This window comes from Oreochromis aureus, linkage group 6 (assembly GCF_013358895.1).
Source record: "Oreochromis aureus strain Israel breed Guangdong linkage group 6, ZZ_aureus, whole genome shotgun sequence".
NCBI classification, from domain to species: domain Eukaryota; kingdom Metazoa; phylum Chordata; class Actinopteri; order Cichliformes; family Cichlidae; genus Oreochromis; species Oreochromis aureus.
Genome location: NC_052947.1, coordinates 5,929,366 through 5,945,737, shown reverse-complemented (window position 1 = coordinate 5,945,737; position 16,372 = coordinate 5,929,366). Strand labels below are relative to the sequence as shown.

Below are 16,372 nucleotides of genomic sequence, written 5' to 3'. Positions count from 1 at the left end.
GGAGCGGCAGGCGTTCACCGTGTGAGTCACTCCGATTAGTCACTTGTTGGGGACAAAGACTGTTGTCTGATTCAATCTGGATTGAAAGAAAAGAGAGCTCAGTTGCATTCACAGAATTATATAATCCTACCTGAAAGGGTACAGCTGCAGCTCCATATGGGCTCTGACTGTACAGTGTTTTTAATTGTTCTCAGGCAAATCTGGTGAATGAACTCCACATACATGTTTAATAATCAATAGCATTTTTATTACCAACGAATATTTACATTACAGCTGTTGACAAGCCAAGCAAAGCAAAACAAACAACAAAAATAACTCCTGTCAAAATACACTCACCTGCAACTAAGCATACAAACATCACAATCACAACATTTAGATAAACTTTTTTTTTTATTAATACTTGAATCTAAATTTGATTTACAGCTCACATTAAAGCTGCCAGGAGCATTCTATTATTATTTCATCAATTTAAATGATTCATGCTATCCTCCCTTAATTGTTTGACTGACAAATGTTTTATTATTCAGGTTGTCAGTTGCTCTTTGTCTTGGTCTTACATTAAAGTAAAATGCACATGAAAATACAATTCAAGGGGATCAATTTATGACACATACAGATATACTAATATGATGATCAGCATGTGGTTATGTGATCAATGTTATATGTCTGAAAAGTCTGACGTTGATGCCAAAAAAATAAAATGTGTCAAAAAATAAAGTCAGATTGCTATAAAACAGTACATATAAAGAGAGGCAAACACACCTCAGGCTGAGTTCTTCGCTCTCTGCCTGCAGCAAGCCTGAATCATATTAGTCTGTTGAATGACAGTAAATCATTGACAGAGAAGTCAACTAAAAGATTCCGTCTGGTCATAAAAAGCCCTCGTGCTTCTTCATAATAATAATTTTTAAAAAAAAAACACTGAGAAACTGGATTTTGTCTTTTCTTTGTACAGATGGTTAACATTAAAAAGTAAAAAAAGAAAACAGGATATAATGATAAAACAGAACAAACAGGAGTTGGATAAATTAAAACCAACTGTTTTGTGGTAGAGCTTTTCTCTTCAGTGGAGTAGTTCTAAGATCTAATAAACCATCAACAGCCCTGTGCAGAAGAAAACTTACAATAAATGTTTTACATATATCTCATGAGACTTATATACTTTATATTAAGTCTCATACAATGGTGACCTCATTCAAGAGACCTGTATTTTCCACACAATAAGAATTAAGAAAACACAAATTATGACAACTGCTATGATTACTGTTCCTGCTATCATTGTAAATGGTAGTAGAAAAATGTGTAATTCTATGAAATAGTATTTCCATAAGAACACAGTCACATTCATTTATAATCATCATCTTTGAAAGAAAGTAAAAAGTTTGGATGTGTTTCCTTGCAGACAAGAGGAAGAAGCAGCAACTTCATGTTAGTTCCACAGATGAGGATTCCCAAAACTTTGATACATCTACTCTCATATTTAAATGAGAGTAGATGTATCAAAGTTTTATATTTTGTAGATTTAACTACAAAACATAAAGCACTTTACCTTCCGTATTCATGTTGAACTTGGCAGATACAGACTCAGCTACTATTCAAATAAAATTCCTCATAGCCCTTACAGGTCTTGGAGCATTTTACATTTTTTTTAAATAAACAAGACATTTCTGTATTGTTGAACTGTGAATGTTTCTTATTTTCAGGTCTCTCTTTTTAACTAAAGCACTCAAAGACTGACTGAACTCACTTTATACATTCAAAGATGATTCATAAAATGCTCCATATATCATTTGCTTCACATGAATCCAAAACAGGATTATAAAGTCATAATTTCATATATTTAGACATTTTTTCTACTCAGATTGTTACTGTAATCCCACTGCAACATTTCTTCTACAGAGTGGTGTTTTGTTATAACACATCAATGTTTAGTGGCTTGTGGTAAGACCAGATCTAAGGCCAGGTATTTAAGTCCATAATTCACATAAGTGCAAGCAGACATGATGTCTTATTTCATCAAACACAGGCAGTTGTTCTGAATAAACACAAAATTACTCCTGACAAGTTTACACGAGTCATTTACATATGGTGACGAGCATTTCTGGCTGTCTGTCTAAATTAGGATTCAAATATAACAATAACAAAGTGTAAGAAGTAGTAGCTATTATACCAAATGGATTTGACTAATTCCCCTTTTTTATTTAAAGTTAATGTTTGTTTTTTTAAATTTTCGTGACTGTTGACTTTGAAACCGAACTTGGACATCTGAGACTTGAAACGATGGTTCTCAGCTATAAAAATGATGGAGTGCCACCTCTGGGTTCTGAATGAGTTGATGCTCCAAGTACAGAGGTTAAAGAATCAAAGTCTTGTTGTTAAGTGAATGAACAAAGGAGCGGAAGATTTACAGACGGATTAATGAATTGTCTCCGGTGATGTGGTCTGGCGTATGAAAGAGAGCATCAAAATGAAGCTATTGAAGTACCATGTTCCTCCATGTTCCTCTCACCTATCATTGTGAGCTGTAGGTAGTGACTGAAAAAGATGGCAGATACAAGCAGCAGAAGGATATCTGAGCTGAGCTGATAAAGTGAGGCTGGATTGGAGTGGAGCTGCTACTCCAGCACATCAAAAGGAGCCAGTTGAGGTGGTCTTGGGTACTTCCTGATTGAGGAGACTTAAGGGCAGACCCAGAACATGCTAGAGACATTATTGTTTCTCAAGTGGCCAGTGAACTCAGTGACCACTGGAAGAGTTGGGGGAGGGCTGTGTAGTTGTCTTGATTCAAGAATATGGCATGAATTCAATGAATGCTGTTTATGCATTAAAATAATCACATTTCCAGACAGCCTCACCAAGCTGTCCGTTCCAAATGAGTTTTTGCTCAAAGTCTGCAACTCTTCTCTGCATCAACTCTGTGCAAAGCAGCAAGTTGTCTGTAAATGTGTCTGATCATCTCATTGTCCCTGATCACCTGCCAGTGTGTGAAAGATGGAGTTATCAGCTTGGCAGAGAGACACGGGACTGTCAAACTCCACCACCTTCCCAGCATGCATCACTAGCACACGGTCACAGTCCATGATGGTGTTGATCCTAATGTGAGACAGGCACACAAAACACAAAAAAATGTTTCATTCAGAAAATAAAAAGCAGGCAGTTTTAGACTACAGTTGTAAAATAACAGTCTGACATGTGTTTCAGTGCAGGACATGAACACATGCAGTCACCTGTGGGCAATAGTGAGCACAGTCTTGTCCTGAAACTTCTCTCTGATGGTCTGCTGCAGGAGTTTGTCTGTCTTATGATCCACACTGGCAGTGGCTTCATCAATACACAGGACCTAAATGACAACATTGGAAAAAAATTTTGGTTTATTTGTTTGAGCAATCACGCTAAAACACTTTGTTCTCAGTAAATATAAATAAATAAATGTCTGGAAATACAAGGTTAGTCAGTCTTCTTTCCAGTAATTTAGAAACATAACATTTACAAAGCTTCTGCAAATACCTTCTCCTGTACACAGTCTCTTACAACCTACTTCCTTGAAGAACAGGTGAAGGCGTGTCACATAATTAGAGCTAATCAAACCTGTACAGTTTGTACTTTGTTTACAGCCTCATACTGTCACTGGTGTCACAGAGAAAGCCACAGACTGTTTTTCACCCTTTATTGTAATTCTGCTGCACCCTCTCACCATCAGTGTCAGTCACTCGAGAGGAAATTAACTGTCGCTGACAATGGTTGGAGGCGACGTTTGTCGTCGGTACAGTATAATGGTAAAGCTGCAAAACTCACCTTGGCTTGCGTCAACAGAGCTCTGGCCAAACACAGCAGCTGCTTTTGTCCTGCAGAGAAGAATCTTCCTCTTTCTCCCACCTCAGCATCCAAACCACCTGACATTCACAAAAACATACAACATAGGCATGAGAGGCAGCATAAATCTGACATCATCTTCATGCAGATTTGAAGCTTTATTTTTGGCTTTTATGATAAATGGTCCATAAAGTAAACAAGATTAATACAAAGATAACAGAGGAGGAAAGAGAACTCAAAGATAATGATGTTAGGTTCTGAAACAGTCATCAATTTTCAAAGTATGTTTGCCAGCCGTTGGTCAATGGATCGTTAGATTTATTCTGTGGTACAAAAAAATACTTTCGATCATCCAGTGTGTTGACTCAAGAACCATTTTCCCAGTGCAAAGAGGTAAGAACCATTTTGTAACTGAAGCAGACAGTCATGTGAGCAGACAGGAATGGAAAAGGGTGGCGTCAAAGGTGCCAAGCAGACACACCTTTGTAACAAAAACAAAACACTGCTATTCTTCGGCTCTCTGTTAAATCACTGGGTCAAGCGCACTTTTGTAAATAACTCTCACCCATTCTGCTGACCACAGTGCTGAGGTGGCACTGCTCCAGGACGTCCAGCAGCTCCGGCTCTGAGTGTCGCCCACAGGGGTCCAGATTCTCTCTGACTGTGCCACTGAAAAGGAAGGGGTCCTGAGGAATAATGGCCAACCTGGACCTGCAGAGGGCAACAACAGCACATAAGTCAACTTGTCTCCCACTGATTTTATTATATTATAAAGTACATTATGTTAGTAATGTATCTTCCAAAATGCGTTAGATCCCTAACTCTTATCCAATACCAATAAACAACTCAATTCAAATGTACCTGAGTTGAACTAGGCCCACAGTGGTAATATCCAGCTGATCCAGGAGAATCTGACCCTGGCTGAGCTCCACCATCCGAAACAGGGCCAAGAATATTGTGGACTTGCCAGATCCTGTACGTCCCACGATGCCTATTTTCTCTCCAGGTCGCACCATGAGGCTCACTCCATCCAGGGCATTAGGAAGACCATCCCTGTAGGTCAAAGCCACATTTCGAAACTCCAACCAACCGTGCTCAGGCCATGAGGGCGGCAGCTGATGTCAGAAACAGAGAGGGTAAAATGCAAACAGTACTCTAAAAAATTTAAAACGTGTGACTGAGTCCATAAATACGTTAGAAACGGCACTTGATTTATGGTATCATAAAAAAAGGGCTGTTTTCCATATTTTTTCTTGCCCCCTGCTGGGCAAGAGAAAAATATACATGTTAAAGTACTTTGTGTTGGCTTTTGTTTAAATTGACAAAAAAAAGATGCCACATCCATCTTTATTTAAATATGTAAATAGGTGTACAAATGTTTACATATGTTATTAATATATGTAAATTGTGTCTTGTGATCTTTTCCTCTGACTTTCAGGTTTGGACTAAAAAGCAAGATACATTCTGTGAAGACAGCTGTGAGGTAAAGCCAGGAGCTCTGATAAAGCTTTAGTGTAACCCACTGTTGTTATGTTAATATCAATATCCAGTGCACCCGACCTTTGTATTCTGATGCTGTGGTTCAATGGGCAGTCCAGTGGAATATTCCTCTGTTCGTTCCACGCTCACCAGCTGCATTTCAGTCTGCGTGAAGCTGAATATGAGGCCAGATAGCAGCTGTGTGATAGACAAAGCGTAGGACATGGACAAACCCACCAGACCTGATAGGAAAACCAGCACACACACAGTCTTACTTAATGGCTCCTATGGTCATTAAACATGCACAGCCTGCAAATTCTTCTGCTGTCTTACCTGGATCAACAGAATTAAGCTGGTGCTGAACAACAGCTATCACCCCAAGGCCTGTCACCACAGCGATACCAATCAGCTGCAGACGGATGTCCAGCCACTGCCCTGCAGCGCTGCTAAGAAACAAACAGCGTTGGTTCTGCTCCAGACGCCTGGCGTTCTCCTCCTCAAACCTGAAACAGCAGAAAAATGTCCCTGCGGTTTAGCTGTTTCTTTAGTCCCTATACCTAATATATTTTATTAATATTAATACTTCCTGTCACCTATGTTCAAGAGAATTTAAATTAATGTTATGTCATGTGCAAGATAAATTTAACAACTATTGCTTATTTTCACATACATTTAACTAATCACTGAAAACTCTGTTTCCGTGTCACTCACCTGGCAGAATTGCCACTGGCCCGGATCGTTCCCAGTCCAGTCAGTGTCTCCGAAAAATGCGAGTAGATTGGTGACAGAGTGAGGCTGCAGAGGCGCTTCAGCTCTCGAGATGTGTGTCTATAGAAGTGCTGTGTGCGGTAGTACAGTAGACCCAGGGGAAGCAGGGCCACCAGGACCCAGGGCAGGCCGTAACTTATCACCACCAGCATGCCGAGCAAGCCAAAAATGTTGGCCAGTAAGATGTTCAAGACAAACGGCAGGCTGTCGTCCACGCTGTACAAGTCTGAGGAAAACCGGTTGAGAATTCGGCCCAAAGGAGTGGTATCGAAGAACGCCATAGTTGTCTGTATGGACACGCAAACAAGACATTTTTTAATTTTTTTTGCTAAGTGGGAATTACTCGTGTCACTCACACTTAAAGTGCTTTCCTCTTTCATTATGCATTTGCATTTTTCTTTAAAGAATCTTGTGAACTACAATAACTGCAGATGCAATTGTGATCTGTAGTAAGAGAAGGGAACAGGTAGAAGACAGTCTGGAGAGGTGGAGGTACACACTGGAGAAAAGAGAAATAAAAGCCAGTAGAAGAAAGAAGTATGTGTGTGAATGAGAGGAAGACAGGTGGAAACGTGAACATGCAAGAGGAAGAGACAGTGAGGGGAGATGAGTTTGAATATCTAAGGTCAAGCATCAAAGTGCCGGAGAGTGTTCAAGAGAGGTGAAGAGGACAGCGTAGGCAGGGTGGAGTGGGTGAAGACGAGCACGCAGGGTGATTTGTGACAGAAGAATAGCAGGAAAAGTGAAAGGGAAGGTTTACAAGATTATAGTGAGACCTGCTATGATGTATGGTTTGGAGACAGTAAAAATAAATAAAATAAAATCCTTATTATATATGTATTTAAAACTACCTAGCACATCAGAAGGATTGGCATTAAGTAGATAACATAGGCAGTGTGAGCATACCTCTTTCTCGTCTGATGTCTCACACTGCTAAACCTTCAGTCACCACCCTGTTTCTCCAACCTTCAGTTATTTTTGCCAGACATGAAAAGCACTCAATCTGCTGTGCTGACTGCTGACATACCTTAAAGACTTTATTCAGAAGTCTGTTGTGGATGGCAGAAGCGGCACACATTACTCCATAGGCAAAGAGGAAGGCACGGAGCGCGGTGAACACGGTGTTGGCCACAGCAATGGAGCCGTAGACCGTCAGGTAAAACTTAATATCTGTGTCGATGTCGTTAGAGAGAAACGTGTGGACAGAGGGCACTGAAGATCTGGATGGGTAAAGGTGAATATCTGATTTTAGTCAAAAGACTGAAGTAAGACAGGAAGAAGTCAAAGTTTAAATCACAGTACTAAAAGCAGTTTTTATTTTCATTATTCAAAATGAATGATAAACTTTGTGTTTAACATAATAATAGAAAATGTAATGGCAAAGTCTTTACATCTGTACCTTTTAAAAATAATATATAAATTAATATTTTAAAATAAATAATCATTATCTCACGGCTGAACTGCATGTTATTATTATAGCATGTGCACTTTTAAAATTGGTTACAAATTTTGTGTTTTAAAGTTTATTCTGGAACAATGATAGAAAGGCATCTTGGTTGTGTTACCATTCACAGAATCTTTTTCAAAATGTTGCCAATTGGTCAACTCACATGAGCCTGTCAGGTGAGAAAAGCAGCAGATGAGGTGAGTTGAAGGCAGGTAATGAAGACTCATTATTTCCAGTGGAACCATTGTGTTTTAGCTCAGAGATCCAGTAGGACAGCCACCAGTCAGACACATTTTTAGATGCTGATTTACACACAAACACACCCACACACACAAAGTTCTTATTAAATTAGAAATGAATTTAAAGCCAGAAGACAGTAATTATTTTTTCCTTTTGGGGACAAAATACCCTGAAGCCTGCTTTAAACAATAATCCTATATCGCCCAAGTATCATATAGGTCACCTGGACTTATTTTGTAATTTTGGCAGTAAAATTAAAAAATAATTCTCATCTTTAAAAGATGAAAAAATGTTAACCACAGAGAGAAAATCTTGGAGGTGATGTTTCTGAAAAATTTGCTAAGCGCCCCCAGTGTACAAAGATCATAAAAAGCATTCCAAACCTTGCATGAGGAGCAGAGAGAGTAAGACGCAGGAGGCCAGCACTCCACCCACAGCGGCCCAGTAGGTCTGGTAAACTCTCCATGCCAGCCTGCCCACCTGTTTCTGCTCTGCCCCCGAGAGGCCAGGATCATCATCCACACGTAGCTCAGGCAATGAATTAATTTCCCCTTCAACCTGCTCCACGCCATCTACTCACAATCAACAGGGCCAAACCAAAAGGATTATAAGAGTCCCAGAAAGAAGAGCTGAATTTTGGATTTGTTGAGATTTTGCTATTGAAGAAGAAGATGACAACGATGGGAACTCTGGACTTGTAAGAGATTATACATGCTCCACTGTTTTAACACCTGGGTTTTTGTTTGTCATAATGTGAGGTGAACACACCTTTCTCTTTTGTGTTGCGGTTGTTATTCTGCTTTTTCGGGACTGCCTCCACCAAAGGAAGGACTTCTGCTGGTGTCCCTGTTAAACACAGAGGAATAGAAAGGCCTTTTATTCCACAGATGTTCCACCTTATCAATAAGCCACACTTACAGTAAGTTGGTGCTCTTCTTGTTTGTAATGCTAAACTAATAAAGTGAGCTCAATATAAACAACTAGACAAAACCAAAAAGCCATGACGCCTTTTAATAAATGTCCTGTACCTGTACAATGGCCGCTCATTTTTTTTTTACCTGGCGTATGGACACATTATACAACAAGACAACATGGCACTCTAAGAATTATAAATAAAATTCAAAGTCTGAGATGCTAAACATTGCGGTTGTCCCACCTCATTACCCAAAGCCAATCAACAGTTTAGGTATAAAGCATATTAGCCAATCACATTATTCTGTGGATAAATGTACACTTCAGCTATGTGGAGGCAGGCATCTTTTTCTACTTGTTATTGTTCTACAGATGTAGAGATGTGTACTTTTTTTCAATTATATTTTGCCTAAGTGCATATAGAACCTTAATTTTAATTTGGCATAAGCAGATTCACTGTTAGTGGTCTGGACTGAGATGTGAATAAAGCTGTAATATTGTGAAACTATGCACATGCACAACTATAACCTGTGGGATGAAAAATGCTTTTCCGAACTGTATGCTAAAGTTGTTGGGATTTTTTGTATTTGACTGCCACTTCTATTGCATGCAGTTTCAATGACCCACTGATCAATACAATTGTGAGTTATGACTTTCTCCCCATCCATTTTGATGGAAACTTCTAAATAACTTAAGCTGCTGATCTATGACACTTGTTTCTAAAAGGACTTTAAATCATTTAGAAGTTACATGTATACAAATGTCACCAAGATTTAAAGCAGACTTCAGTTTCTACCTGTTTTGATGATTGTTCCATTGTCCATGAGGACAACCACATCAGCTTTGTCCACAAACTCTATGCGGTGTGTGCAAAGAATTCTGGTCTTCCCTCTGAGGAGCTCCATGATACATTTCTTCATAAGGTGTTCAGCCACATCTGCATCCACTGCTGCCAGTGGATCATCGAGGAGGTAGATATCTTTGTCCTGCAGGGTAAGCAGAAAAAAGGAAGGGGAGGCAACATCACATTACACAAGCATATTATATATAAACAGCTTTTTATGGCTTTGTAACTATTTGTTACAAGAAACTGTTAACATGCAGTTCCCTCAAACAAAATTAAAAGCTCTAAACATTTACCTGATAGGTTTCAGTTTTTATCAATCTGTGCAACAGAAGGAAAAACATAATTCTAATATCATTTGTCCTTGTTTAATGCAGTCTAACTCATTTATTTTGGAAAACCTCCTCTGTGCCTCTTAGAGTGTGAAGCAGATGGCTGGATTGTGCTGAAGACTCACCATGTAAACAGCTCTAGCAAGTGCCAGCCGGGCCTTCTGTCCTCCACTCAGAGTCACTCCGTTCTCACCCACTTCAGTCTTGTCACCATTTGGCAAAACCTGCAGATGCAGAAACAGAGCAACCAAAGCCCTGAAAACCAATTTATTTAACATTTTAAACAATCCCAGAAACTCCATGCAAAGCACAGTGAAATCAGTGTGAAGAAACGTGAACAATAAGAGTGTCACAATCGTACACTGAGGTCATCTGAGAGGGCGCAGGCCTTGATCACAGCCTGGTAGAAGGCAGCATCGTAGTCTCTGCCAAACAAGATGTTGTCTCGTACTGATGCATGCTGGATCCACGGTTCCTGTGAGGCCAAACCAAAGCCAACCTCCCTGTTTGCAACATAGAGCACTCCAGTCAGCCTGCAGAGACAAGTGGAAGATGGATAGACCTTAGTCACAAATTATTAATCCCAGGTTGTGTCAGTGCACTTAAAACACTAAAACCAGATTCACTATTGATTTTATTGACTTTTTTGGTTCCTACTAAGATGAAAAATATCATCTAGAGCAGCATAAAGCCCCCAACTGCCTATTAATCACCTAAGCAAACCTTTTCATATTGGGAAAGGGAATATTGATGACTCGACAACATTCTTCATATGTAAATTAAGTCATAAGTGATAATATTTTCAATAAAAGTTTCAAAAGTCGTGTACCTATTAAGCTCTCCAGTCAGAGCAGCCAATAAGGAGCTCTTTCCACAGCCGACCTTCCCAACCACGACAACCAGAGAGCCCTGAGCCAGACAGAAGATAGCAGATGTCATGTCTGTACTAAGTCAGCTCCAAACACTTACTGTTAAAACATTTTGGTGTCAATGCATTTTTGCAATTTAAATATTCATATACAATTTTAGGGTGTTGAATACTGAGCTTATATCACTGACAGGAGACGATGAATTTCCAACTATTGGGATTGTGCTTTAAAACAATCCCAATAGTTGCTTGTACCTTGGTTATGTTTAAATTGAGACTGTGCAGCTGCAGGCTTCCTTTAACTCCTCCAGACTCTTCCTCTTCGTTTGGACTGCTGGGTTCCTGCCATGAAAACGATCCCTGGCTCAAAAGGACAGATGTCTGGCTGTCTTCTGGAGACACTGGGCACAGATGTGGTATTTCAGCACAAGAGAAACATTACATAGAATTAAAAAAGCAAGTTTGGCTGATGAACTATGTACAGTTGGGTAAAACATTTTCTTTAGTTTCTGTGAACTTTACTCTTTGAAAAAATAGCATTTGATGCAATCACTCAAACAAATACTTGATTAAAGCAGAAAATAAACGAATCTTTAATGAGCAGAAGCTGTTCTAAACATTCATAAAAACTGCTTTTTCCTTGAATGAACAAAAAAACGCATGAGGACCTGTTTCACATCAAAATCAAATACACCTCCACACAAACAAAGTAGCAAATCAAGCAGTACCCTACCCAGGGCATAGTATGCCTGCAGGTTCTGGTTGGTTAGTTTAAAGAAGCGCTGGATTCGTTCCAGAGACACTTTGGCTTCCAGGACTCCATTGAGCACCCAGGGGAAAGCATTAAGTGGGATGATCAACATTCCTACAAGGGCAAGTGTGGTAAACACCTGCATGGGATGAGAATCACATTTACGAGAATGCACTCTTAAAAACTTATCACAAGTTATATAGTCCATTGTTATATATGCATTTATACAATCATTCACATGAGAGCATAAAACTAGCTTAAAGAATTTCTAAGTTCAAAGCCATTGATATCCTTTTTACTAGGAATACAAAAATATAGGTACAAAACATTTTTTTTCTATTCTGAGAATTATTTAATAAATTAATATATTTATCTGTGGCAATTTTTTTTTTCACCATTGTCCTTGACTGTCATTTTGGGGAATTTTTCTGATGGTCCAAATCCAATCCTGATCCTGATTATGAAGCGTGCTGAACACTGTTCTGTGCAGGATATAAATGCCCTGAAGCTCAATGTGTAATATGCAAATAAAACGGACTTGATTTTACTTGTGCCTATTGAAATAAAATAACTATTACTGCTATGAGTTGTTAGTCATTTGAACATTATTGCTCACTGTGCAGCAAATCTACCTCAACCTTTTATGGCACTTAAATAATACAAATTATTATTCTAAAGTTGTCCAATTGTAATGACTGATTAGAAAAAAGATAGGGAAAAATTTTGTTAGAAGAAGGTCTTCGATGCATTGGAGTGAGCTGGTTCAAGCAGACAACTCCAACTGTGGTACTTATGCATGTACCATGTCATCAAACACACCCTCCCTTCTCATCTCTCCCTCTGACATTTCACTTCCGCTGCTGCCCTCTTTTCAACCCCTCCACCACTCCAGCATCTCAGGTGTTGCTCTTGTCAAGAGTTATTTTGTTAAATATGTTTATACAGTAACCCTACATTCCCTAATTCTCTACAAAGTTCACTCAGCATCAACACAGCAGCCAGTTTACCTTTGCTGCCGTCAGCTGGTGTCCAAGCAGCACATACATGACGAAGGTCAGGATGGAGATGACCACAGGTAGAGCAGCCCAGGTATACACACACAATGCATCCAGGTATTTGACAGCCTTAAGGTGGGACAGCTCCTCTTTGCGACAGTCAGCCACCTTCTGTGTGAAATGAGGCTCCCAGCTATAGAACTTGATGACGCGAATGCCGAAGAGGATCTCTGTCATTAACTGGAAATAAGTTCAAAATTAAAAATAATCTGAATCTCAACAAGATTTTTTCCCTGGGTAGCTTCATAAAAGTATATAAATCAACTCAGTATAATAAGAGCTTAAACATGCCGTACCTTAACACGGTTATCCTTCCACATGAGCATCTTTTTATTGTTGCTAAGTATGAAGGAAGCAAGGAACTTGTTGAATGGCACCAGCAGCAAAGCTACAGACAGTCCTCCAAGGAAAGCTACACCCACCTGCAGATATAGCAAGTAAAGGGTGACAGCTAACTGAAAGGGCAGGCTCCACAGCTCATGGAAGCTTTGGAAAAAGTTAACCACACGGTCGGTGTCTGTGCTCATTAAGTTCACCACCTCTCCTAAAGTAAAGCCAGCCAAGCTGCAGCTGCTGACTCTCAGAGCTTTGTTGTAGATGGCTGTCACAAGAGCAGCTCGTGCTGACAGCGCCACCTTGGAGACCTCGAAGACAAAGATGTTTCGCAGAACAGAGCACAGCAGGGTGGTGGCAAAGAGCCCCAAGGCACACCAGACACCCCTGCTGACTGGGGCACCTTTTTCCTCCATAAAATTCACAAGACTACTGAGGAGCAGTGGACCTGCGAAGCTTAATATGTTGACTGTCACCTTCAGCAGACCAAGGATGTAATACCACTTCCCAAACGCCTTGTGTAGCACCTTCAGCAATCTTACATCACCTTCCAGCCCCAGTGGTTGGTCCTGGTTGTGTAAACTCCAGCTGCCACTCAGGAGGTTTGTGCTGACTGGTGTGGGCCACTGATCCTCTTGGTAAGTGACTGGTGATCCTTGCCAGCAGGCTTCCCAGCACTGGTGAAAATACCGACAAATCACACTAGTTCTAAGTTTCTGGGGAAGGTGATATACATTGGCTGGTCTGTCCAGTTCCCCTCTCTGCCCTCGCCTGAGGAGAGGGGTGAGCCACAAGTAGAAGAGTCGAGATAGGCAGTCACTCCCATCCTCAGCCACAATCTCCCCAGTCTCCAGCTGGGTGTTCTCTGGGATGAGCGGAGAGCCATCAACATCGTTAATATACAAAGTGTACCCAGCATCACTGATGCAAGGGAAAGCAAATGCCAGGAGGTAAATGAGAAAAAGAAACGTCCGTACTGAGGCAAGAACAAATCGGGCCAGTTTAAGAGGTTCAGCTGGGTTTAAATATTCCTTGTTGTTAGAGTAAATTATCAAGTTGATGACAAGGTTGGGGAGTAACAGAAGCACCAGGAGAAGCAGCAGTGTAGGTCCTCTGGTTCTCTTAAAAACAGTCCTCTGGAGCACTGTTATGACACTGAAGTGGACCAGCCAGGCCAGGATTGCACAGCTGTCAGCTAGGACGTCCAGGTACATGTCTCCCTGCTGGAGGACACTCACCAGGATGACATCTGCAGTGTAGAGTAAGGCAGCCAGCAGAGCTGACACGAGCCTGAGTGTCCAGCCACACGGGGGAGATGTCTGGAGGTGGCTGCATCTGGAAAGCAAACAAAAATGTCAAAATATAGAAAACAATTTTTAGAAACATCGGCATTAGTTATATAGGATGCCCCATTCAATTTTTAAGCTGCGCGACAAATGGTAAATGGCCTGAATTTGTATAGCGCTTTACTTAGTCCCTAAGGACCCCAAAGCACTTTACACTACATTCAGTCATTCACCCATTCACACACACACTGGACAACACAGAGAAGAGTCCAAAAAAGATGTGGGGGGGGCTGCTTGTTTTAAAGAAGTGTTGTTATATTAAAGTAAAACATACTTCATCAGAAAATCCACTGCAAGGATTTGATATGCATGTTTTTTTGTAACTACAACTTCATTATCCGCTAATAAAATTGCAAGATTGGAAAAGTGTTGTTGATAAGGACCTGGTATTAATGCATGACCTACCTTGACATGCTGAGGTAGCAGGCACTGAAAATGGCCATCCCAGCATGAGGCAAGGCTCCAAGGATGAGCTGGTTAAAACAGGGGCTGATGCATCCATTCTGCCACAGAGGAAGAGGATTCTCTTCATCGGTATGACAGAGGCCTGCAATCAGGTCTGTTGGTCCAAAGTCACTCATCCTTCTTCCTACTTGACTGCTGTCATTCTAAAAACTATCTGTAGAGAAAAAAACAATATTAGTTATCAACTTTAAAAAAAAAAAGGTAACAAGGGTGTTTCAAAGAAAACCCACAGGGCAGTTATTATTCTAGCCAACATTATTTTTTTTAAAAGAAGAAGAATACAACAATTTGTTGGCAGTATCACCATCTTCCTATCAGTAAATAAGACAACATTTTACCACTGGCAGAGGCCACTGATCACCTGTTATGTCCCGTCAATTCTGCAGTCCATTTTTCTGAGATCCAGGTTCAATAATTCACATATTTGTTCATAAATCCGTGGGTTGAAGACAGTACAGATAATTTCAGTAATGAAAAGGTGATAAAACTACAAAATAAACAAAAAGTAATGTACTAACATCAGCTATCAGCTAAATTTTAAACACCTCTATGTCCATGAATTTTGTAATCTGTGCACGCCTAATGAAAGTGAACATATTTTCCCGAAGCCAAAGTTTGAAAAATGGCAGTATAAAAACAGTATAATAAATAACCGGATTATAGTTTAGGTGATAGTCCTGTAAGATTAATTTCATTGCAAGAAAAAAACGTGGCATCCATCCATTTTCTTAGCCTCTAATCTATTTCAGGGTAAGTAAAGTTCATCGTGGCTGAGTATGGACAAGAGGAGTGAAACACCTGGGACGTCGTTTTTTTAAGGTTGTGTAGCTGAACTTTTAAAAAAAATAGGTCAAAAGGTATGGAAATTTATGTTATTTTGAAATACATCCTATGGTCATCCTTAGCTTGATCAAGAACTTTTCATATTTCATTCTGACATGTTCAAATCCATGTAAACAGTTACATTAAGGATCTACTCTTTCGATAACTATGTATTTTATGCCTGTGACAGAATCATCTAGACTCATTAGCGATTCATTTATGCACCTAACTGCAAAGAAAATGTAAGGCTTTAATGTTTTCTGTAACATTCGTGTTTTCTTGTTTACCAGATTTAAATAACCCTTTCGTGAAAGACCTGTTGTTATAGTAGTCTTTGTTGTGTGTGAGATCTTCAGGAAGTTTAAGAGGCAAGTTAACAACTCTGGATTAAAAAAAGTTAACATACAATTTGTTTCAGTTTTTTAGGTGTTGTTACAGCACTAACCTTTAAAGAGTGACGAAGCAAAAAGAAATATGGAACGATAGACAGCCACATTTATCCGGTCTTCCTGACTGAAACACCCTCACACTAATGTAAACAAATTAGGCTAGCAAACTAGCTTAGGTAACGGAATATTACGCTATTAAATTTTTTGATCTTTTACCGCATGCACTATGTAAATAGAAACTTTAGCGAGCTAGACCAACTATAAATACAACTCGACATACAACCAATTTAAGAGCATTTAGAAGACAGGACTTTAAATGTTACCGGCTTTCGTCTAGCTAACAGGAAATGGATCTGTTGATTTCTGATGACGAGTACAACGAGCATTTCAAAATAAATGCTCGATGAAAAGAAACCAGTACAAATAAATGCTGATACTATTTCTACTATTACTGCTACTACTAATAATAAAACTGATAATGATGACTAATAATAAAATAATAATATTA

General features: G+C 39.7%; 1 protein-coding gene across 4 annotated transcripts; it reads right to left on the bottom strand.

Moving 5' to 3' along the window:
- Window positions 1-225: 225 nt before the first annotated feature.
- On the bottom strand, window positions 226-16,204 carry abcc10 (ATP-binding cassette, sub-family C (CFTR/MRP), member 10). 4 transcript variants are annotated; one of them, XM_039613773.1, is made up of 23 exons: window positions 15,921-16,204; window positions 15,015-15,140; window positions 14,594-14,807; window positions 12,806-14,177; window positions 12,462-12,689; window positions 11,437-11,593; window positions 10,959-11,104; window positions 10,665-10,744; window positions 10,197-10,368; window positions 9,961-10,059; window positions 9,456-9,645; window positions 8,516-8,593; window positions 8,131-8,319; window positions 7,671-7,809; window positions 7,088-7,280; window positions 6,004-6,347; window positions 5,626-5,795; window positions 5,374-5,534; window positions 4,675-4,928; window positions 4,379-4,524; window positions 3,796-3,893; window positions 3,228-3,340; window positions 226-3,093 (listed from the first exon to the last, which is right to left on the bottom strand). In XM_039613773.1, exons 3-23 carry the CDS (start codon window positions 14,767-14,769, stop codon window positions 2,958-2,960), a joined length of 4,641 nt encoding a protein of 1,546 aa, XP_039469707.1. In that variant the 5' UTR covers window positions 14,770-14,807; window positions 15,015-15,140; window positions 15,921-16,204; the 3' UTR covers window positions 226-2,957. The 4 variants fall into 4 exon arrangements, 3 of the variants coding, with proteins under 3 accessions (XP_039469707.1, XP_039469708.1, XP_031597216.1); XM_039613774.1 differs by having other exon boundaries at window positions 15,015-15,048; XM_031741356.2 differs by lacking the exon at window positions 15,015-15,140.
- Between the last annotated feature and the right edge of the window lie 168 nt (window positions 16,205-16,372).

Bases quoted from the DNA above. Each gene is read 5' to 3' on its own strand.
- abcc10 (XM_039613773.1), bottom strand. From the start codon at position 14,769: ATGAGTGACTTTGGACCAACAGACCTGATTGCAGGCCTCTGTCATACC. The intron at 10,745-10,958 runs GTACAAGCAACT...TGTCTGGCTCAG, and splicing joins TCAATTTAAACATAACCAAG to GGCTCTCTGGTTGTCGTGGT. The intron at 7,281-7,670 runs GTGAGTTGACCA...TTACCCATCCAG, and splicing joins TTCTCACCTGACAGGCTCAT to ATCTTCAGTGCCCTCTGTCC.